General features: G+C 36.0%; 1 protein-coding gene across 1 annotated transcript; it reads left to right on the top strand.

Moving 5' to 3' along the window:
• Nucleotides 1-21,223: 21,223 nt before the first annotated feature.
• Nucleotides 21,224-22,706, top strand: LOC145691564 (WAP four-disulfide core domain protein 18-like). The gene is made up of 2 exons (XM_081766967.1): nt 21,224-21,299; nt 22,485-22,706. The coding sequence occupies exons 1-2, from the start codon at nt 21,233-21,235 to the stop codon at nt 22,640-22,642; spliced, it is 225 nt and encodes a 74-aa protein (XP_081623093.1). The 5' UTR covers nt 21,224-21,232; the 3' UTR covers nt 22,643-22,706.
• The last annotated feature ends 1,545 nt before the right edge of the window (nt 22,707-24,251 follow it).

Below are 24,251 nucleotides of genomic sequence, written 5' to 3'. Positions count from 1 at the left end.
TTTGCGGTGAACAGCTGAAAGTAGCAACTCATTTTTTTCTTAAGTTGAATCTATGAAAGAATAGGGATTGGAATTATGGTTTTTAATAACAAGCCACTAAGGTCCTATGAAAAGACGAACATTAGTTGATCATCATCATAGGTATTCTGCCTTTATTGGCAGGTCACTTGCCGCAGCTGAGAAGCTTCCATGCTCCACGGTCCTCCGCTAACCTTTTCGTCTTCGCGTGTGATCTTTCTGTTTTAATATCATCCATTAATTGTAGTCTTCTTCGCCCCCTCCCTCTCTTTCTCGCCACCATACCCTCTAGGACGTCCCTCATGATACAATCTCTTCTTAGGCAATGCCGCTGGAGTGAATGTGTTCCCAGTAGTTTATGCAATCCATGTGAGTCGCTCTGCCCATATGTCCATAAGAAGCGGATAAACAAAAAGTAAACTAAAACTTTTTATGGTTGCGGTGGCTCAGTGGTAGAGTATTTATCTCTGGTTCCTGGCCCTTGATTCGATCCCAGCTTGCGCCATGGACAAACACCGTGTGAGTGGGTTTTCTCGGAGTTTTCCATTTCCTCCTATTTTTTTCTTCATTCCACCATTTCAGTCATTTCTCATCATCACCATCTCCCCTAGCCTCGGGGCATAACTTGGACGTTAAACTAGATATTTCTTTTCAATTCAAAACATATTATTTGTGTCCTTCTTCCAAAACTAAATACAAATGTAGTATTGAGCATCGGTAATTCCGTACACCGTAGGTGCCGATTACATGAGTATGGCCTTGGCTCCGAGGCTCAAGCATCCATTGGAAATTTTTAATGTGTGCTCATAAAATTAATATCGAATTAACATTTTCATAACGTTGACAAAAACTTAGTGCATGTGACCGCAAATTTGATTTCATGGCCGGATACTTATACGTTGAATATTTTTTTTTATGAAATAACTTTTAGCCTCCTTAGGTATACAGCATATCTAGGATTGAGCGTTAAAACATCATACAACAATAAATAATCCATATTCACAAGTGAGAGTGATCTTGTACGGTTATTTCAAATAACTTAGAGTTTGAGGCCGTTACTTTGTACTTCTAATATAGGTCAAAAGTACTTAAATAAATTGAGTTTACACAATAGACATAGGCAGTTGAGACGTTTCCAGTTTTTATTTATTTTATTCTAAAATAGTAAGAGGTTTGATTATAATCGTTATTATTTTCATTTTTTCTTTCTTTTTTGACCAATATTGCTAAACATGTCATCATCATCATCATAGCTATTCTGCCATTATTGGCAGGTCACTTGCTGCAACTGAGAAGCTTCAATGTACGGCGGTCCTCAGCTAGTCTCTTCGTCTTGACGTAGCACTTTTCTGTTTTAATACCTTCCTCCAACTACAGTCTCCTTTGCTCCCTCCCTTTCTTTCCTTCCATCATACTCTCTAGTACGTAACTCATAATACAGTTCCTCAACAGAAAATGTCTCAATCAGTTTTTCTTCCTCCTCTTAATTAAATCTAAAATTATTCTTTTCTCCCCTACTGTTACTATTTCTAACACCTTCTCATTCGTTTTCCGTTCAACCTAGATAATTTTCTTCTTTTCTCTCCATGCCCACATTTCGAAAGCCTCTAATTTTTTAAATCGTTTTTGCCTAATCTCCTTGTTTCTGCCCCATAGAGTACATATTGGAATCAGTAAAACACAATCTCAATATTTAATTGGAAGTTTGCTCAATACAAAGATTAGGTAATCGTGGTTGAAAAGAAAAAAAAAATATATATATATATATATTACGCCTTTAGAGTGTAAAAATAATTTTGCAATTCGTAGTATTTCAGTAGTCTGTGTCGTAGGCCTATTGATTTTTTTCATGTGTCTCAGCGGTAATATCTTCAGTTTGGGAACCAGTATAGTATTGGATCTGTTTAAAAAATATATAAAAATATTACGAAACGTTGTTATTTATTGTATAAGCAGTTATGCGTGAGCACTTATTGAAAAAAAAAAATAAAGGTCAGCGTCTATATTGTGCATTATCATCATACTTACACAGGTAACTATATTACATTTAGAAAGATACATTGTGTTTCCATTACTATTGGTGCATTGTAGAATTTATTATCCCTTATATCTAGAGTAAAATTTATCTATGAAAAGCATAAGATTTCATAAAAGCAAAATTTGCAAGACTCTTGCAAGCAAGACCAAGACCAAGACCAAGACTGGGTATGCTAGAGCAAGACCAAGACCAAGACTGTATGTGCAAGACCAAGTCCAAGATCAAGACCATCCGGGTCTTGGTCTTGGTCTTGCATTTGCTCATCACTATATTGGAATTTTTACACAGACCGGGTTTGATTTCCGAGAGATCCAAACTTTTTAATATGCTTGAATTTCAATTTCAATCCATACTCAGTGTGACAAACAACATATTCTCATATGAAGAGAGAAAGAGACGTTAGAATCACGGGAAATTCGAGTAACGCCATTGGAGACCAACTTATTTCCTTGGATTATTCCAGATTTGATATATTCAGTTTATTTTTTTCTTTCTTCTCAAATGCAGTATGAAATGAATTAATATTACATTTTACACACAGCGAGTTATAATGGACTAACAGAATACCCATTCTTCGCACGGGGAGAATAGTTTCATTTTTGACAAAAAGAGCTGAATTTGAATTTAAACGACATTGGAAATGTCATTGTTTGTCTCAGTGACCCGGAAAACTATGGTTTCGGCACCAATATTTGTCATTTTTGATCATTTTTATATATATGCCCCTCCCTAAATTGTGGGGCTGAATTTGGATTTAAACGGCATCTGAATTGTCACTGTTCATCTCAGTGACCCCGTAAACTATGAATTCGACAAAAATATCGGTCATTTTTGATCAGTTTTAAATATCCCCCTCCCCTCCATCATCATCAAAGTAAAATAATAAAAACTATCCCAGCCTCGAACCTCAAATATGTTCAAAATTTAATCGAGATCGGTTGGGGGTTCAAGAGATACGAACTCACAAACATAGCGACTTTAATTTTTATATATATGGATGTAATACATAGCACTAACTGGACAATACGATCCTAACAATAGAGATTAAATTTAAATTATAGAAGTATTCATGCTTCAAACGAATAACAAAAGCTTGTGTCAGTGTTCCATAGGTTAACAAATTTTGATAGGCTGGTAAAAATGTTAGGTGTAAGTTGGGTTGCAGCTATTCAGGCGACTACAATATCAATAATAATATGAAGTTAAAGCAGTCAGGGAAAAGGGTTATTTTTGCTGTTGACTTAACAACAAATACAGGGTGTCCCATTTAAAACGGAAGTTGGAATCAGGTACACGCTAACTTTTGAACGGAATAAGGTACACATATAAATGATACAATAATTTTTAATCTTGATCCATGTAAATATTTTTAAACATAAAAACAGCTAATGAAGTCATCGTGTGTACATGCAGTCTTGCCAAATGTAAGTGAAAATGTAAAAAAGAAATATTTACAAAATATGGAAAATCGCATGCAACACTACCTGTGTTTAAATGCAACAGCATGTGTGTTTAGGTACTGTTTATCACATGGAATCATTGAAAACACTAAATAAAAACATTGAAAAAAGTAGGAAAAATAGCATAACTTACATACACCCTGCAACCCTGTAAGAAGAGGCTAAATATAGGCAAAGGGAGAAGTAAACAGGCAGTGTGCAAGTTCATCGTCTTACTGGGTGTGGTGTGTTTTGTGTTGTGTCGTAGTGAGAGGTTCGTTTGTTACCATGATGTACTCCACAGAGGAGAGGGTGTTTATTGTTTAACATTTTTTTGCAATCAAAGTCGTGTGCTAATGTGATAGCATTGTCTCAAGAAAGATTTCCAAATAACGGTGTGCCGAAGATATCAACAATTTAGTGATTAGTAATAAAATTTCTCGAAACTGGATCAGTACGTGATAAACCACGCAACAGATAACCGCATGTTCTTAAAGAAGAGGTGATTCAGAACGTTGAGTACGCATTTCGCAATCACCTGGAAAGTCAGTTAGTAAACTTCCTGCACAAGCAAGTTTGCCAAAAACAGCACACAGAGCCTTACAAAAGCTGCACTTACATGCATTTAAGATACAGACTGTGCAAGAATTGAAGCAGATAGACGAGGTCGCACGTATCGTTGGTTTAAATCATTCGTCAGAGAGCAAGGAATGGATATTTTGGACAAAGTTTTCTTTAGTAATGAATCAAGGTTCCTTTTAAACGGGTATCTGAATAGCCAAAATTCACGATATTATTCAAATGATAATCCCTATGTGTTACAAGAGTAGCCACTTCATCCAGAGAAGATAGGTGTGTGGTATGCAATTTCACGACGTCGAACAATTGGGTCTATTTTTTTCAACTTCACAGTTGACGGTACCGTGTATCATGACATAATCACCCAATTTATTTCCATGCTTGAATCTGATGAACGCGATTCTTGGTTACAACAAGATATGGCTACATGTCATACGTCAAATAAAACTATGGCTATGTTGACTGAGTTTTTCGGTGACAGGGTAATAAGTAAAAATTTGTGGTCCAGTTGCTCCCCGGACTTGACATCTCCAAACTTTTTCTTAAGAGAATATTTAAAACAAATCGTGTATACAAATAACCCAAGGACTTTACAAGATCTGAAAACCAACATCCACAGAGCCATTGAAGAAGTGAACGTGTCAACTCTCCGTGAAGTTGTTCCCAATATGCTAAGATCTGTAAATCTTTGTTTGGACGCAAATGGCGGGCATTTTCAACATCTATTGTGAAGTTACGTTTCCCTTCCTTCCACACAGGGTTGCAGGGTGTATGAAAGTTACGCTATTTTTTTTTTACTTTTTCCAATAATTTTATTTAGTGTTTTCAATGGTTCCATGTGATAAACAGTATCTAAATACACATACTGTTGCACTTAAACTCAGGCAGTGCATAGCGTACCTTCAAAAACCGCGTTTTTGCGGGTACGCCATTAATGGCAGAATTTTGGACAAGCTAATCGTTAAAATGAACCGTTCTTCTTCGTGTATGATAACTACCGATCTAACACACAAATCCATGCTGCAATTTGTGGAGTGCATGTCCACGCACATGTATAACATGCGATTTTCCATGTTTTGTAAATATTGTTTTACACTTTCACTTACATTTGGCAACCCTGCATGTACAAACGTGGATTTCATTAGCTGCTTTTAGGTTTAAAAATATCTACATGGATGAATGTAAAATTGGTGTATCATTTATACGTGTACCTCATTCCGTTCAAAAGTTAGCCTATACCTGATTCCAACTTGCGTTTTAAAATGGGACATCCTGTTTGTTGATGTTTGTTGCTGATGAGGTTTCATAGTTTTTTTTTTTTTTTTTTTTAATAATCAATAATGATAAGAATAACTAAAGATAAGTCATGTTTAGAAAATATCGTTTACATGTGACCTAGAAAACTTAGCACGTGCAATTTTCTTCCAATATTCGAGCAAAAATTATGATAAGAGAGAAGTGAAAGTGAGAAATATTTAAAGTTTAAAGTAATGACTGGTTTACCTGATAAACAGAAATTGTAAATCAAGAAATGACGAAATACATAAAAGCTGTTTTTAGACCTATTCAAGGTCGACCAGAGTGAAATTCATAGTCTGCAGTTTGAGGGTAGTTTCTCAATTTTTTAAAAGGAAGAAAGGATGTCTAAGTATGTTTGTTTGTTTATAAAGAAATATATTAAACTTTACAACGAAAGAAATTAGAGCATCTGAGCATCATTTCTCTATTGGAAGCTGATAAAGTCACTGCCTTTTTTTATTCAACATTAAATTCGTTTTGAACATACAGTTAAGAATATACTTGTATACTCTTGTATATAGATATTTGCATATTAAAATGCTAGGTTTATATATATTTCTGGTTAACAAAATTTTATATGTTTGTGGACGTTTATATGTTTGTGGCCAGTTATTTTGACAAAGTTATCTCGGAAACCACAAGCTCTAGAGAGATGCTGTTTTCACTGATCGATTGCAAATTTTGTGTAGATTTTTCAGTTCTAATTAAGTATTTAAAAAAAATGACCGTTATTTCTTTATTGCATTTTTAGGGTACACTGGAAGTGTTGAAAATTTAAAAAAAAAAAAAAAATAGAAAATCATCATATCCAAGAGTCATTTCAACACCATTTAGTTGTATATGGGGATAGTATATCTCTCAGGCGTTTATTTCATGGCCAAATGATAATAAAAACGAAGGATAATCATAGTCTAAGATGAACCTTTATTGTTTTGCCCAATGAACACCATGTATCACTGACATTATAATTAATTGTGTCTGTAAAGTATTTGCTTATTACATAGTGTTTGTAACAAGAAAGAAAACACTGATCATACATAAATTCAGAACCCCAACCGGAAGTAGACTCTAATCTTGCAAACGGTGCAATATATTTGAAAAATCTTCCCTTTACGGTATCCCTTGCAGATTTTTATCAAGGCGTCTTTGACTTGCGTCAGTAAAGGGATATTTACAGACGTTGTAAGGAACGACAAGGAGGTTCATGCTCATATGTGAATGATGCGCTGTGTAGAGAGCGCAGGTTCAGCTAGTAGTATATAAATATACTATTTTACTTGTGCATTTGTTTCATAAAATCGGTTAGAATGGGAAAAATAAGTTTAAATACTGCCTGGAAGTGCGCCCATATACAGCCTTGTTAGAGAAAAAGATCACCGTGGCTTAGCAGTGGAATGTTCACTTCTGACCTACCCTGTACGTCCTTGGTTTAATTCAGCTCGTGCCAAGTGAGTTTTGTGGTGGACAAACACCGTGTATTCGTGGGATTTCTCTGGATTCTCCCGTTTTCTCCCACTGTATTTATTCGACCATTCCATCCATTTTTAGGGATGCACGCGAGACGAGACGAGACGAGAAATGGAAAAGTCTCGTCTCGTCTCGCAGCCTCAAATGTTGGTCTCGTCTCGCGTCTCGTCTCGTCTCGCAAATGTGAAGTCTCGTCTCGCGTCTCGCATAAAATTTTGAGTCTCGTCTCGCGTCTCGCGCGAGACTTTCTCGCATGGTCTCGCAGTCTCGCATATATTCTGGTCAAAATTTTGCAATGTGTTATTCTATGGCTGTTAATGAATGATGATGTGCTATTCTGTCCGAAGGCAGGTATTTGACCTAAAAGTCTCTTGGCAAGCTGAATCCTTGGTGATTTCCCATTGTTTTCCATGGGATGAATGTTCATAACAACCTAAGGAGATGGAACCTAGAGTTCAACATGGTATCCGAACTTGTGTCCCCTCCGCTCCAAATTAAAAGAAAAGTTGTGCTGGTATTTGATTCCTGGACCATTAATTTTCGTCAAATTAATCCTTTCCGGTACCCGGCTTTTTGGGCTATTTTTTAGACTTTCAGTCAAGCAGCTACTGCATCGTCAGTATTTATCCTAGGATCATGGTTCATACCTCATTCTCTTCAGAATAAAGCTGGCTGTCAAATGGTACCACTTGCATGCTCATACCATTTACCAGGAGCGGGAAAAATGATGTCAAAGGAAATTACGGAGGGATTTTTTTCTCGCACTTTGGGCCCGTCTTTTAGCGGCCCTGTGTGAACGTAGCCATCTAAAAAAATCTGACAAATAGTACTTGGTATACTAAATGTGTGTGCCAAATTTCAAGTTTCTATTTTGAATAGTAAGGGCGGGAGAAATTTTATTAGGAATTCCCACTATGCCCCAAATTACCGTAAAACACCATGATCTCAGGTAAAAAATTTCCTGAGACATCCCTAATTACCCTAGAGTCATGTTTCGCCCATCATTCTCTTCAGCTTAGAACTGCCTTTCAGGCGGTATGACTCACGTGTCTCAATCATGTATCTAAGGCGGGAAAATCCCGAAAAAAGGATTTTTGGGTCCAAATACCTTTTTTTTTTAACTTTTAGCTCCTCTGGACCCCCTGTTTTAACGCAGAGATCTGAAAAAATCTCATAAATACTACTAGGTGGGCTTAATGTTTATGCAGAATTCCAATTTTCCAGGTGCAAAAGTAAGTCCGCCAAAAAAATGTATACCGACAATGTCCCATATTCCCGTATACAGAGGAAAATTTTTAAACATTATCTGAGACATCCCTAATTACCCTAGGATCATTCAGAATAGAACTGCCTTTCAGGCGGTACCATTCACTTGTCTCCATCATGTATCTAGGAGCGAGAAAATCCCGTGAAAGGGATTTTTTGGTAAAATTTCCCTTTTTCAACGTTTAGTCCCTTTGTACCCCCATGTTTTAACACAGAAGTACGAAAAAAATCTCGTAAATATTCCTCGGTGGACTGAATGTTTGTGTACAATTTCAATCTTCTAGGTGCAAAAATAAGCCCGCCAGAAATAATACCGAAAATGTCCAAAATTCCCCTATACAGAAGTATATTTTCATAAAAGTTCCCTGACACTTCCCTAATTACCCTAGGGTCATGTATCGCACATCATTCTCTTCAGAATAGAACTGCCTTTCAGGCGGTACCATTCATTTGTCTCCATTATGTATTTAAATCGGGAAAATTGCGAAGAAAGTGATTTTTTGGTAAAATATCCCTTTTTCAACTTTTTGCCCCTCTGGATCCCCCCCTGTTTTAACGCAGAAATCTGAAAAAAATCTGGTAAATACTACTCGGTGGACTGAATGTTTGTGCAAAATTTCAATCTTCTACGTGTAAAAATAAGCCCGCCAAAAAATAATGAACATAGACCGGCCCCGCAATATTAAAAGAAAATATATATTTTAGAATTATGACGTCATCACCTCCTATGTCTCGACGCAGGAAGGTGTGAAACCATACGTAAGGTCTTCTACAATGCCTCTGGACTTGAAAAAAAAAAAACCGGACGAAAAAGCTCAAATAGGAGAGTTATAACGCAATGTACCATGAAACACCCCGTATGGTACAGATTGTACGGGATCTCCAAAGGGTTAATAGCATAATTTACAGCAAATCCAGCATAAATTGTTGCTGGATCCAACATTGTTTTCCAGCTTAGAGGTCTCCAGCAATATTTGGCTCTTCTAAAATATCGTCGCCACTACCAACATTTACACGTGTTGGTCGTTTCCTTGAAGGGTGATTTTCCATTATAAAGATGTTTTTATACCACCAAAAGCGCTTGTAGACAACAAAAGAACTCCTCACAACACAATACGACCCAATTCTTTTGGTTCGTTCGCGCTTGTAGCAATGTTGCATTATCGCATTTTATCAACTTTCGCTTTCAAATTATATAGTGTTGCCAGATCTAGAAAATAAAATTACTGACAGATATAGGGCCATTCCTACCATCTCGCATCAAACCTATAGGGCCATCCTACCAAACCAGTGTTTGAATTAAACTTCCGAACTAGAGGGGGATGTTTTTGATAAATATATAGAAAGAAAATACTTATTCCATGTAAAAATATTATGTTATTTCTGCGAGCCGGACCCGGGATAAACTTTGACGAGAGGGGATTTCCCCGGCATCCCCAACATAAATCGTTAGTAGTAATGTGAAAAAGACAGAAACAACACAAATATCACATTTTGCAGCAATAGGGAGTCTTATTCGCTTTTCAGACCAAAAACAGAAGTTCATGTATTCGTGCGCGCCCGCGTGTATGTGTTTGTGTCCCAAAATAAAGTCCTAAATCGATGTTGTAATAAATTTCCAATTTACAAAGCTTTTCCTTTTTAATGATGTTTAGAAACTAAAGAAGGCTTTAATTCTGAAAATCAACCTTGAATAATAATAAATCTCATAAAATGTCTATTGCCCCAATCACTTTTTTGTTCCTGGAGGCATTAACGCTCAACTTAGAAAATTCAATAAATGTAAAATCACTAAATATATAATTACATGTAATTCATGAATGTTGCGAGACTGCGAGAAGTCTCGCGAGACTTCTCGTGCGAGACTTACCTGAGTCTCGTCTCGCGTCTCGTCTCGCATGGTTTAGTCTCGTCTTGCGTCTCGCATAAAATTTTCAGTCTCGTCTCGTGTCTCGTCTCGCGTGCATTTCTATCCATTTTTCATCCTCACCGTCTTCTTTAGCCTAGCCAGCATAACCGTGAGAAGTAAAACTCAAAGATTTCATTTTTTCTTCTTTGTTTCTTCCTTTAAGGTCACAATCCCACAACCAAAGGGTGATAATTTAATATTTTGGGTCGAAATAAGCTTTAAAATCGAAACACAAGTTACATTTGCTTCTGTTATTCTAGTTCGTGATCAATACTAAAGCACCTTTAAAAGAGATATGTTTAACCAGTTGCATTCATAAAGTGATAAAATAAATACCTCGGATGATAAATATAATTGTGAAAATGTCTCATTTGATTTTAACGAAATACATCCTATTTTCTTGAATAAAACAATATATCTGTTGTTGTTATGTTTTGAATTATGTCAAAAGAAAGGAACAAGTAGCGGTGTCACGTGTGCACCACGTAAATGAGTTTGTTTTACAAGATCATATATTTTCTAAATCAACATTGAAACCTGAAGTGGTAATAGATTTATACAATTCTTGGTTTTAATAGAGACAGAGTAAAGTTGAGCTGAAATACATTCTTGGAACGCTTAACTGATTGCAGAAAAACAGCTTTTCTCCATCTATTACGGTTTTTATTCTGTATTAATCGACATTACAGTAGAAAGTGGTTGATTTCTGTCGATTTCAATAAAGGTTCAAGAGAAAAGATGGTACCTGTTCCTAGAACAATAAATCGATTCCGGAAAACCGCTTCTAGCTTCTCTTATCATTTTAGTCTATACAGATCAATAATAAAACCGTATCCTAGTATAAACTTAGGGATGTATAGACAGAAACTGTTATTGGGACGTTTAATCGGTTACAAGAAAAGGTTTCTTTCCATTACCACTTTTGCTTTATACTGATTACAGGTCCCTTGTGGATAAGTTGGCAGCATACGTGCTTTTGGCATGGGAGATATGGGTTCGATTCCCTTCGGGAGCCCAAGTGCTTCGGTTCCTACGTTAATTTCTAGGTCAACGTCTTATATAGCCTCACTGATGGAAGAGACGCTAACTCAAACCAGAAATGGAGTGGATCAAAGTGGGTCAAGATTATGAATGGATAAGTGAGTCATGGGTCAACAGGACGTGACCCACTGTAACCCATTACGCACTCTGACTTACTGACTCGCTCTGACTCACCGATCCATTCCTCAGTACATTGTAGACAACATCTTCTTAAGATTGATAAATTTGTCTACGTTTTACTTTCAAGGCCTCCATTTATCTTTATTTTTATTTTTTTTATTTGCTTACCTGCGATGAGTATATCTAAATGGAAAAAGAACTTCAGGAGCTTTTGGATATTGATATTTGTAATTGTAATAATAGCAATAGGACTTACTACTTGACTTTTGAGATACAGTCGAATTTTACAATTTTTTTCTTTCATATTGCCCTACTTTTCCTTGATTGGAGACTTTCAAATTTCATCCTATTTTCCACTGAAAAGTATCTGTAATTCAACAAAGAAATAATTATATATATATGATAATTAAATTCAAATTCATCGTAATTTGGTCCATGACAAATACTTTACCATTTTATATCGTAAAGGTTAGATCCACCGGTGCTGTAACAGAACAGTGCTTTACCGATTGACCTTAGAAACTCAAACTCCGATTACTGATAATTCCACTGCGTTGTTTTATTACAAATGTAAACTCTTTAGGCAGTGGAGAGGAGGACGTAGATCATTGTACAGGTTGATGACGGTGGGTTTTGCTGTGTGATGGGTCAGAGTGGGTCACGGTGGATGGTAGGTTAGTGGGTCATGGATCAATTTTTCATTGACCCTCGTCATCAATCCAATCCAATCCAATCAAATCCTATGCAATCAAACCCAATTCAATCCGAGAGTGATCAATATTAAAACCGGAAATGATTTATTTTTACCACTTCCGGTTTGAATTGTCATCTCCACCACCGAACTTGATTCTTAACTTTTGACCCTCGACATCCTACTCGAAATTGATTGTGATCCATTAACTACAAAGAGGTGTCATAAGTCTTGCAATGTTTCCACAATTCAAACACTATGCTCCTGTATATGCTGTGGTAGGCCTTAAGGGTCTTCACTACAGCGAAATTAAAATCCCTCTAATTTTGCAGTAATTGTGTTATATCTTCAAATAGATAAAAGATAATCGAAAAGTGGAACAAGTGCTTCCTAGACAATATTATTTTACATGAGATACCGCTATCATGACTCACTTATCTGCTTTCGATTTCCATCCATTTAGAAAATTCAGCATTTTATTTTCGCGTTTCCAAATGGCTGCAAACGGAAAGCTACTAGCTGACTCGTGATAACGGTACCTTATGCAAAATAATATTGTCTAGGACGCTCTTGTTCCATATTTTGAGTATCTTTTATCTATTTGAAGATATCAAATAATTGCTGTAAAATTAGCGGTATATTAATTTTGCCGGGAAAGGAACTTAATTTCACCGGGATGAGGCCTCTTAAGTATAAGGTCAAAAGGCACAAGAGTTTCGACCAAGCGAACTATTTTACAAGGAGATGGCCAGTCCGTTAGCGCCTTCAGTAAGTTTTCGGTGGCAGTGATGATGAGTGCTCAACAACTTTTAATACGTGAACAGGGGTGGACTGGCCATTATCAAGTACCGGCCCAATGGCCGCTACGCCCTCCTCACATCAGTGCCTTTGCGCCCTGCTCGGGGAGGCCTACGACCCGTCTTAACCTCAAGAAGAAGCACAGTTTCCTCTCTGAACACATTTTTTTAAAAAAAACAAGGCTACATAATTATTTTATAAATTCATTAGCCTTTGGTCAGCTAGTTCTCCACCCCAGACCCCGATATTTGCTCGACCTGCGGCCTCGCTCTTTCTGTTTTCGGCATGGGAATGCTATTAATGATATTAGATTTACCCTAAATATATAGATTTGAATCTAATATAGGTCATTTTGGACGATTTTTACATATCACCCTTACCAACCCTACGCTCCGCCCCAAATCCCAGTATTTGCTCGGCCTGCGGCCTCGCTCTTTCTGTTTTTGGCTTTGGGAATGCCATTATAATGATCTTAGGGATCCTGAAATTTATAGATTTGACTAATATCGGTCATTTTGGTTGATTTTTATTACCCCGCCCCCAGATCCCATCTTTACTCGGCCTACGGCCTTGCCTTTTCTGTTTTAGGCTTTGGTGGTACCATTAATGATCTCAGCGACTTCGAAATATATCGATTTGACTCTAATCTCGGTCATTTTTACATGTCTCTCCCTCCCACTCCCGCCGTTAGGGGCGCTAGTGGCGTTATATACCAAGGCTGTTTTATGTCACACTATAACCTATATGTTACCAAAATTTCGTTAAAATTATTTTTCTCGCTCTTACGTTATACCATTAAAACCATTCCTACTGTTATAACCCCCATTTAAATAGCATTGGGTTCGTTTCCACCCCCTCCCCCTCAGCAAAGGGGAGAATTGGGGGTTGCTAACCCCGACAGTGTTGATTACCTGGTACCAAAGAATATTTATGCCAAGTTTGCTCAAAATCGGTTGAATCGTCTAGGAGGAGATGTGGACAAACAAACATACATACATACAGTGGCATTTATAATATAGTAGATAGATTATTGTACGTATATATGCACATTGAAAAAGTATACATATACAAAATTATATGATGTCCAAATACATAACGTATATAGAATATAATACTTGCAAAATCTGTACTATGACTTTGGACAAGTAAGAATGCTGCAAAAACTGTATACTGTTTGTGATTAACATGCACATCAAATGGCTTGAAAGGCAGTTACGAATCAAAGTGTGATTTGAAAATGATATGTTGTGACTTATGAAGAAACTTTCTAATATATTAATAGACTTTGATACGACTTGGTAAGTACATTGTTAAGTATAATGTAGTATTGTTATTTTCGCTGATAAGTGGCTATACAACCTTATCAAATTTGGAGTGCAAAGGTTCATGTTAGTTAATGATTAAGAGGGGTGAAGTGCTGAACGAGCTCATTAACTTTAGAAAATTGACCCTTGACCGGAGAAATAATGGGTTTGTGGAGAAGAAGTGAAATTAGGAAATGAAATAATTTCAGTGGAGAAATGTATTGTAATTGTTGGTTTTAAGTGGTGTTTTATGGAACTTGGGAACTAGAATTCAATACCAAAGTCAGACATGATGCAATGTCTTTCATTCAAAAGTTGTGCTCCTTTGAGACTATCATTGTGGCTATGATGTTTTTATTGATTTTTCAGCATACCACACCTTAATCAGACTACTTGAAAACAATAAACTTTGACTATGTCCAAGCATGGCGCCTGATATCCTCAACTCAAAATAAGTTGAAAGAAGCTAAATCCTTTTCGGCGTAAGCTCTAAACTGCGATAAACAAAGCCACGTGAAACTAAATCTCGTTGATTTGCTGTTGTCCTACTGACGCTTTTACTCCTCTGCAAAATAGTTAATATGATTTGATTATTACTTTTACTATGAAGCTCCATATAAAACTGCTACATTATTGTAAATGATAAAAATATAATACTGATTATCGAATAATGCTGCAATCGAGTGTGGCTAATGAAACAATAAACACTAAGCATGCGCAGTAATTATGGCGCCAATTCAACTGTTGACTCGTGTTCTGGTTTCAAGCCTAAAAGACGGCTGTCATGAATCCCGGTTACGCGAGTGTTGTGGTGAAACATCAACAAGATAAACTTTTGCTCACTAAGCAACAATTGTTTACCAGTGAAATTCAAATATTTTTTTTAATGTTTCCAGTTTGTTCTTTCTTTTATGCTGCTGGAAGTATCTGGACAACACCAGACAGTAGTGTAAAAATGCAAGTGTACAATTTGCTCCTCCCCGTGGGGAGTGGGAGCGATACATCACTAGCCAATCGTATTTGTGACAAGCGGAAGGATACAAATAATTTGTTTATCGGAGTTTAGAGCTTACACTGTACAGAGAATAGGGACCAGTTTGGCTAAGTCTACAAAGCAGCAGAACACTTTGCAACAGAAATGTCAAATAGTATTGAAGGACTCATTACAGATGTTCCTAGTCTAGAACAAGTTATAGAAAGAGAATTGCCTGAGGTAAGATGTACAAAAAGAAATAAAATGGCAGGGGAATCAGCTTCTAATGAAGTAATTGAAGACAGTAAATACAGATTTGAAGTAACCGCTTTCAACTGTATTCTAGACCAAATTTCTAAGAGCATGCAGGAAAGATTTGCTGAAAATCAAAGTTTATACTTAGATTTCGAGTGTTTTGATCCTAAGAAGTTCAAGAATTTAAGTCTGGCTTCGTAAGAGGGAAAACTTAAAGAAGAGCTTCTTTCGTTTTCATCAATGTGGGAAGAGTTTTCAAAATCCCCTTATGAGAACCAAGAAAAGAATCAAGAAGCTGTTGAGGTTCGTACGATTGAAGAGGACAAGTTTTTTGAACATTTTATGGAGGATGAGGAGGAATATTTGGGGCCGACTGACGATATTGTGGATTTAAGGTCTATAAAATGTGATGGAGTGAAGTGCAATTCTTGCTTTAAGTGCGCCTTCGATGTGATTCTGCAGTAATTCTAAATTTACTTTTGTTAATTTGTAGTAAATGTTTCATGTATACTTTTTATCAACGGTTTTAAAAATAGATGAAAAATAAGGGCATTTATTCCGAAGTCACAAGGCCTATGCAGTCGCTGTCTGACTGAAATTGTAATTGTTCGTAAAATAGCTATGGTACAAAATCATAAGACAAATACAGTATTTTTTATGAATATACATTCAATTTTTACATTTTTACACAAATCATTTAAAAATGGCCGCGGTGGCTCAGTGGTAGAGCGTTCACTTCTGATGCATGGGGTCATTGGTTCGATTCCAGGTCGTGCCAAGTGGGCTTTGTGGTGGACAAACATTGTGTGTGTGTGTTTTCTCTAGGTTCTCCCATTTCCTCCCACTTTCTTCATTCCACCATTTCATTCATTTCTCATCATCACCGTCCCTTTGTCCCAGCCGGCGTAGTGGGACATAAAACTTACAGATTTCATTCCAAATCATTTAAATTGCTAAACACCAAGCGCTCATATTAATGTAGTCAATGATAAATAACTGTAGAGTAGGAAAAATGAAGTTAGGTTGTTAAAGTACTAGTGCCATAACTGGCAGAACTGTAAACCAAAGCTATCTACTAATTTATTTTTTATTATACCGTACAAATAATATAAAAATGATCAGTTTTGGGTATTATGATTATTAATTCAAAATTAGGTTTTATAAATCAATTTCCTTAACCCGATAATCATTTCTATGCAATTAATTTGTTATTAGCATATTATGACATATTACACGACGCCAATTAGCTACTTTCAAGATGAAGCTCTCAATACCAGGGACGTATGCAGGAATTTATTTCGGGAGGGGTCTAAAGCCTTTTGGGGGGTCCAAATACAATTTGAGGCTAAATTATATGAAAATTTATAAAATTACCCCTAAAAGTCGACTACATTTACAAAAAACTAGGGATTTCGGGGGGTCCAGACCCCCAGGACCCACCCCCAGCGTACGCCCCTGCTCAATACTATTACGTCTATTAACAAAAATTGTGTATATTTAAAAGCCAAAGAAACACCAAACTCTTTAACACATTCTGTGCAAGTATGTGTGTGTGTAAATTGTATTCAATTCTGATAATTCTAACACGAAATGATTTTGTCACTAGTTAAAACTTAGCTAGATACGACAACAATTGCATAGGCTCAAGCAAAAGGCATATTAATCATGAACATTCTTCTTGTTCTTCATCTTCCAAATCTGGGTTATCGATTACTTATCCGCCCACAGTTTTTCTACGGAATTTAACCTGAAGATTGTCTTCCATTGGTAGCTGAAATTAGTTCTCATTGTTTTATTTCAATATTGCTGGGTTGATTGTCTTCGTCTAGTTTTGGTACCTGTTCTAAGAATTGTCGTAAGTTATGAAGTATAGCTAACGTTTGTGTTCTTTCTTCTCGGAATCTGTGAAATAGCTTTGCAAGTTCTTCTTCTTCTTCTTCTTCTTCGTATTATTATTATCATTATTATTATTAGATGCGTTTTCGCCATTATTATTTAACTTTGTTCTGGAATACGCTTTAAGGAAAATCAAAGATAGCAACCAGGGCCTAGAGTTGAACGGTATTCACCAGGTTATGGCATATGCTGATGATGTAAATTTAATAGGGGATGATAGGAGAACAATAGAAAGAAATGCAGAGATCTTAATAAACGCTTGCAGGGACATGGGTTTAGAAGTAAATGCAGAGAAAACTAAATATATGGAAGTGCGTCGGGACCGTAATACGGCAAATTATGGGTGCGTCTAAATATTAAATAATACTTTTGATAAAGTGGATAGTTTCAAATATCTAGGATCAATATTAACAGAGGAAAATCATATTCACGAAGAAATTAAATGTTGACTAAAAGCATGGAATTCGTGTTACTATTCAATTCAAAATCTTTTGCCGTCGTGAATCCTATCGAGGAATTTGAAGCTTAAAATGTACAAAACTATAATCATGCCTGTTGTTCTGTATGGTTGCGAAACATGGTCGCTTACTCTGAGGGTAGAACATAGACTGAAAGAATTTGAGAACAAGATCCTAAGACGAATATTCGGACCCAAGAGAAACGGGAATGGGGAATGGCGGAAACTTCATAACGAGGAACTACATAATTTATACGGTTTACCCAACATTGTTAGGGTCGTCAAGTCTAGGAGGCTTAGGTGGGCAGTTCATGTAGCTAGAATGGAAGAAAGTAGAAACGCTTTCAAAATCTTGACTGGAAGACCAATCGGAAAACGACCATTAGGAAGACCTAGACGCAGATGGGAGGACAATATTAAGATGGATCTCACAGAGATAGGAATACAAAGTAGAAACTGGATGCAGTTAGCTAAGGATAGAAGTCAGTGGAGAGTTTTTGTGAACGCGGCATTGAACCTCCGGGTTCCATAGGCCATAGAGTTAGTTACTATTATTATTATTATTATTATTATTATTATTATTATTATTATTATTATTATTATTATTATTATTATTATTATTATTATTATTATTATTAAAAGTTGATAAGGTGAGGCACAGCGGGTCAGCGATGCAACGCTTATATCTGATGTGTTGGGTCCCTGGTTCAATCTCTGATCAAGTAAATTTGTAGTGGACAATACCTTGTCCGTGGATTTTTTCGCGGTGCTCCCGTTTCCTCCCAATTGTTCATTCCACCAATTATTCCATCATCATTCACTTGTCTTAATCATCGTCTCCCTTAGTTTAAAGAGCATATATTGTGGAATAATACTTCTCGTGGATTAAGTAATTTAAAAGCAGCAAATGTTTGAAATCAACTAGAACCAGAAACCACTTTCAGTCAACACAAATCAACACGACAGTTGCTATTTACGTTGCGTAATGGTTTCGGAAAGCAAGATAACAATAAGTTTGTTTATATGTATTAGAAAATGAAAGCAGGAAGTTTTTGCAGCTCATCCGGTATTTGAGACAATGAAACGATTATTTTTAGAAAGAATGAAGGTTCTTGACCTTAAATATGTCCTTCATATTTATCAACTTGTTTTTATCTCAAATAATGTGTTTCTAGCATATTTACATGAAGAAGAATACATTTTAAAAAAAAATATGAACTGTAAGAACGATTATATTTTCTTGAAGAGCATGTGCTTAACATGAAATGTGTCATAATTTTGAAATAGCTTTTCTTCTTTATATTCGGCCTGAACTCATTTTAACAATCTTCCTTGAGGTTTCTGCGTAGAAGTGATTTTTTTTTAATGGCAAGAATTGGGGATCATAAAAATTATGTTTCAAGTTAAGTTATAAAGTACACATTATTATTATTATTATTATTATTATTATTATTATTATTATTATTATTATTATTATTATTATTATTATTATTATTATAGCCTGGATTTATATGAAAATGCATGTTTATAGTAACATGCATAAACGTATGGAATTTTGTTTCTTTCCGACGAACCTGTAAGGATTCGTTTGAGACGCATATGATAGCGCATACAAGTGCGTATTTCGTAAACTTAGCAGGAAATTACATATTTCCGAACTTTATTGCTGCATACTAGCATATTTCAGAGTATATCACAAGATAGTAGGTTATATTTAAAGTAAACTGAATCACTTTATATACGCAGATGTCGAATAAAATGTATAGAATAATAGAATAAAGTGTTGTATCCTAAATTAGACCACCTGACTTGTCTTGCACACGGTCTTCTTCGCGTAGCAGATCCCAATATCCGGCAGTAGACGCGCTTCTATCAAATATAAAGAAAGTATTTATGAAAGTTCCATCGCGCCTACATATATCTCGCGAAATTACGAAAAATGTTCCAGCATCTTCGCAACGAGTTCTAACTTGAAGGGGTTCGTGGCTAGAAGTTGTGTCGTATAACTCAGATAACTACTGGCGTCTCTGACATGTAAAATTTAGGGGGACATCAAAGAAAGTGATTTAAATAGTACTACGTAGCCCAACCTGTTTATTAACTTCGATTCCATTTGTTACCTTTCTGCTTACCTTCACGGACACCCTAAGGCATATCAAGAACTCGATTACAATCGTTTCACAACCTGAATATTATATTCCAAATAAATATAATTATTATTATTATTTATATGATATTCTGTCGTTAGTAAATAAATTAAATTAGAATAAAATATTGAATATTTTGTACTTCAAAATATTGGGGGGAACGTGTCTCCCCGCCAGAGACGCCCATGCAGATAACTTAAACTCACTGAATCTCGACGATGTAGTTACTATTTATGTGACACAAAAATGTTTCTCTACAAGTGGCATTGAGAAAAATCTATATATATAAAAGAGAACGTACAATTTTTTGTCCGCTCATCACGCTAATACGGCTGAACCAATTTCTTTCATTTTTGGGGGGTTATTAGGATTTGGACCCTAGATGGTTTTTATCATATCACTTTAATTTTTAATTACCAGTGTCTTGAGATAATTGACCATTCAGGTGTCCATAACGTACAAATCCTTTGTTATTAGTTCATCATAGGTAAAAATAAACGTATTTATATGCAACCCGCATGACCGTGTCACTCGGCGGGTTAACATAAATGACAGGCGATATACAGCGGAAAATAGCTTGAATCTTCTGTTTAAAATTTTTTAATTGATTTGCTTATTTTTACAGACACTTTTACAATATGCCAGCACCGGGATGACCGCAGCGAAGCGGGGCGGGTTAACATAAATGACAGGCGATATAATGTTAAGATTTACTGCAATCTTCTATGGTTTTTATCATATCACTTGAAAGCGAAAAAGTAAAAATTATCTAAGTAACAAAGTTTATTGCGTTCCGGGGTGACCGCAGCGAAGCGGGGTGAACGCTGCTAGTATTAAATACATAAAGAACCACTTCTCCAGAATACCTGAAATTATCAGACAGCCGTAACAATGCTTTGCAGCATTCCCTCTCCTTGTTGAGCGAATTATCGCAAACTTTGTCCAGTGAAATTCACGATGTTGCGAAAATAGTGTGAGATAAACGTTGCCAAGTATTAGGCAAAAATCGTGGATTCAAAACAATCTATTACATTACAAATGTACTTAATGATGAAAACATGGAATTGGGAATGGATCTAACACAGAAAGACATTCAGTGTTTTTCAAATGCACCAGTGACTTATACTGATGTACAGTGGAACATTTCGATCTTCAAAACGTTTCTCACTGATAATAATCGATGAGGATTTGCAGAAGAAAAACTAAGGAAGACGTTCATAATTCATTGCAACAGAGGTCATTCAGATAAGTTATTATTGTAATAAATTGACATTTTATTTTCTTAGTGTATATTTTAAAAATTTGAAATGCATATTTTTGATATTTTTCCTGCATATTTGCATGCATATCTCGGGGTTGGTTTTTGCATGGAAATCCGGGCTCGTTATTATTATTATTATTATTATTATTATTATTATTATTATTATTATTATTATTATTATTATTATTATTATTATTATTATTATTATTATTTATATTAAGAATGTAATATATTATTTGTACTTTAAGATGTTCCACCTTTTAATAATAGGAATATGAGGCGTTGCATTCTTCTGGCAATGATGTTACTTCTAGTCTTGGTGAAGGTGTCAGCTATGCAGAGTGAGTATAAGTTGCATTATAATAATAATAATTTAATAATAATAATAATAATAATAATAATAATAATAATAATAATAATAATAATAATAATAATAATAATAATAATAATAATAATACTCGTAATATGTTCACAAGACTAGTACCAGACATAGGCATATGAGATTGACAATTTAACTCCCGGAAGTGTGACTAACACTATTGTAGTGAAATACACAAACATTCTCATTTAAGTGTATTCTGTTTCGATTCAGATTGAGTCAGATTGACTGAGATCACTTAACTTACTTTTCATCGACTATAGTGACTAAGTGGCTATAGTCCAAGGTGAATGCCAAAAATGCTGACAGACGCTCACAAAGAGCAAAAAATGAGAGCTGCCAGTGACCTTTTGACCCGCTGGGGGCAGGGCGGAGATGACCTCTTTTTTCACATAGTAACGGGCGATATTGTACGCCACTAAGGAGTCGAAGTTGTGGGGCTAAATTTGGATTTAAATGGTATCGGAAGTGTCACTGTTCATCTCAGAGACCCAGAAAACTAAGGATTCGCCACTAATATAGGTCATTTCGATCATTTTTATATCTTTCCCTCACCCTTCCCATATAGTAGGGCTGAAATAGGATTTAAACGGCATCAGAAGTGTCCTGTTCACTTCAGAGACGCAGAAAACTATGGATTCGGCAACAATATATGTCATTTTCGATCATCTTTTATATATATATATCCTCCTTCCAAAAGTTGCACCGTCAAAGTGAAATGACAAAACCCATCCCAGACCCGAACCTCATCTATGTGGAAAATTTGATTGAGATCGATTGTGTGGTTCAAGAGTTATTAACTCACGAACAAGGTCACTTTCATTTTTATTTATTCAGACATAGATAGATACCGGTGGATTAATTTTTTACAATTTGGCACAGATCTTAATTTTTTTATATAGCTAATAGCAATCAAGTGCTTTTAACTGTTTTATTCTTATTATTACCTACTTTTAGAGTTTTTATTTTTTTCTACTTTTCAGCGTTTTATATTATCTACTTTTAGCGTTTTTGTTATTTTCTACTTTTTCACACTTTTGTTGAAGTCTTTTTTTTTTTTTAATATTTTGTGTACTAAATTAATTATCTACTATGGTCAACTGATTACGTTTCCTATAATTATATTGTTGTTAATGTTTGGTTCTAGATCCTGGAATATGTCCAAAAGAAGATGGCGCAGGGGATTGCGTGGAGGCATGTAAAACAGACAGGGACTGTGAAATGATGAAGAAATGCTGTAGCAATGGCTGTGGACATATCTGCCGACATCCAATCTATTTAAACTCTCACAAAGAACGGGAATAAAAACAAATGCTTCTCATATTTTCTAAAGGCTTTCATTATATTGTGAAACCTAACAAAATTTTACGGTACTGTGTTTTGCATTTGTTGTACAGTCAACGACAAAAGTTTTTTTTTTTCGTTTGATGAAATTAGTTTCGCAAATAATTTCAGAATGGAACCAGGTGTAAAAGTGGAGGGGGAAACGCGAGGGGACGTCGTCCCTCCGCTTTCATAAAATATCTATATCGTCCCCCACTTCCTAACAAAATTATAATAGGCAGAGATAGGCAAGGGGGACGGCGTGACGTCATGCTTCCCCCTACTTTTTTAGATCCCTGAATGGAACGACAACTTGACTACAGTTTCCAGTAAATAAAAAAGAACGTATTTTTGTACGTTCCGGCCATACCACCGTTATTTCCAAAATAAATTTTACAAAACGGGAAGAACTTTTGTTGTTGACTGTACATAGGTTTCAGCGGAATGCAGATACAATCATGTAATTTAACCCCTAGAAGTGGGGTTAAGAATACCTTGTTTAATGAGTATGTATTGTGTGGAAAAGTTAATTACTTTCAAGGGATCAATAAGTGAAAAGATTCAATGATTGTATTCTCCAAGGATGTTAAAAATAGAGGATCTGCTCATACGTATCTTCATCATATGAATTCAGTGAAGCTAAAAAACAAACGAGCATCGTCCGAGCTAGCACGTCTGATTGGCTACTCTCGTTTCCGCCATGATTTTTGGCTCGAAACATTGTGATCTTAGTGGCGCGGAGTGGGCAGAGTAGGTGTGGCGAAGCTGTGACGTATGGCTTCACCATTTTGTTATATGGGCAGATCATCTATTTTATAACATCCTTGGTATTCTCCGTATTTAAAACTTGGGATGATTGTTAAGCCCCAATGAATATATGTGCTGTATTGTGTCAAAATCAAAAATTGTTTTTAACGAAAATTGTAGTGAGACATATCGCGCCCAGAAAGCAGAAAGATGCTAAGCGCCAAAATGCAAATTTCCCAGGAGATGAACAAAAATGAATGAAACACCAATTAATTCGGATTTTTTCTTTCTTTCTTTCTTGTAGAATTCAGTTTTCGCTGCAGACCTTTCATATTGTCTCCTGTCCCTTGTCTCCTTTTTGCACAACATTAAACATGAAATGGGTAGTCAGGATATGCACTTAGTTGGAAATTAAGGAAAGTGGCTCTTAGCATCTTTCTGCTTTCTGGGGGCGATATATCTTCCTTAATTGGGGGAGGTTAAGTCACCCTTTCACTCCTCAGTCGTCGAGCGCTTACCTCTGGTCCGTGGAGTCCCTGATTCGATCCCCTGTCAATAAGTTTTTTTGTGGTGTACAATCGTATTAGTGGATTTTCTCGTGCTACTGCCGTTTCCTCCCATATCCTCATTCCACGAATTCTTCCATCGTCTTTCACTTAGCTTAATTATCGTCTCTCTTAGCCTAAAGGACTAACGTGGAACTTTAAACAGAAAGATTTTTCTTCATTTGTGTGTATGTGTGTGTGTATTGATATTGAAAAACAAAACTATGTATACTACGTGGTTAAGTGCTCCGAGAAGCCTGCAGAGGCTTTGCTTCGCCACGTAAATGAAATCATCAGTA

The sequence above is a fragment of the Thermobia domestica genome, chromosome 8 (assembly GCF_964235325.1).
Source record: "Thermobia domestica chromosome 8, izTheDome1.hap1.1, whole genome shotgun sequence".
NCBI lineage: Eukaryota > Metazoa > Arthropoda > Insecta > Zygentoma > Lepismatidae > Thermobia > Thermobia domestica.
This window is presented reverse-complemented; position numbering and strand designations above follow the sequence as displayed.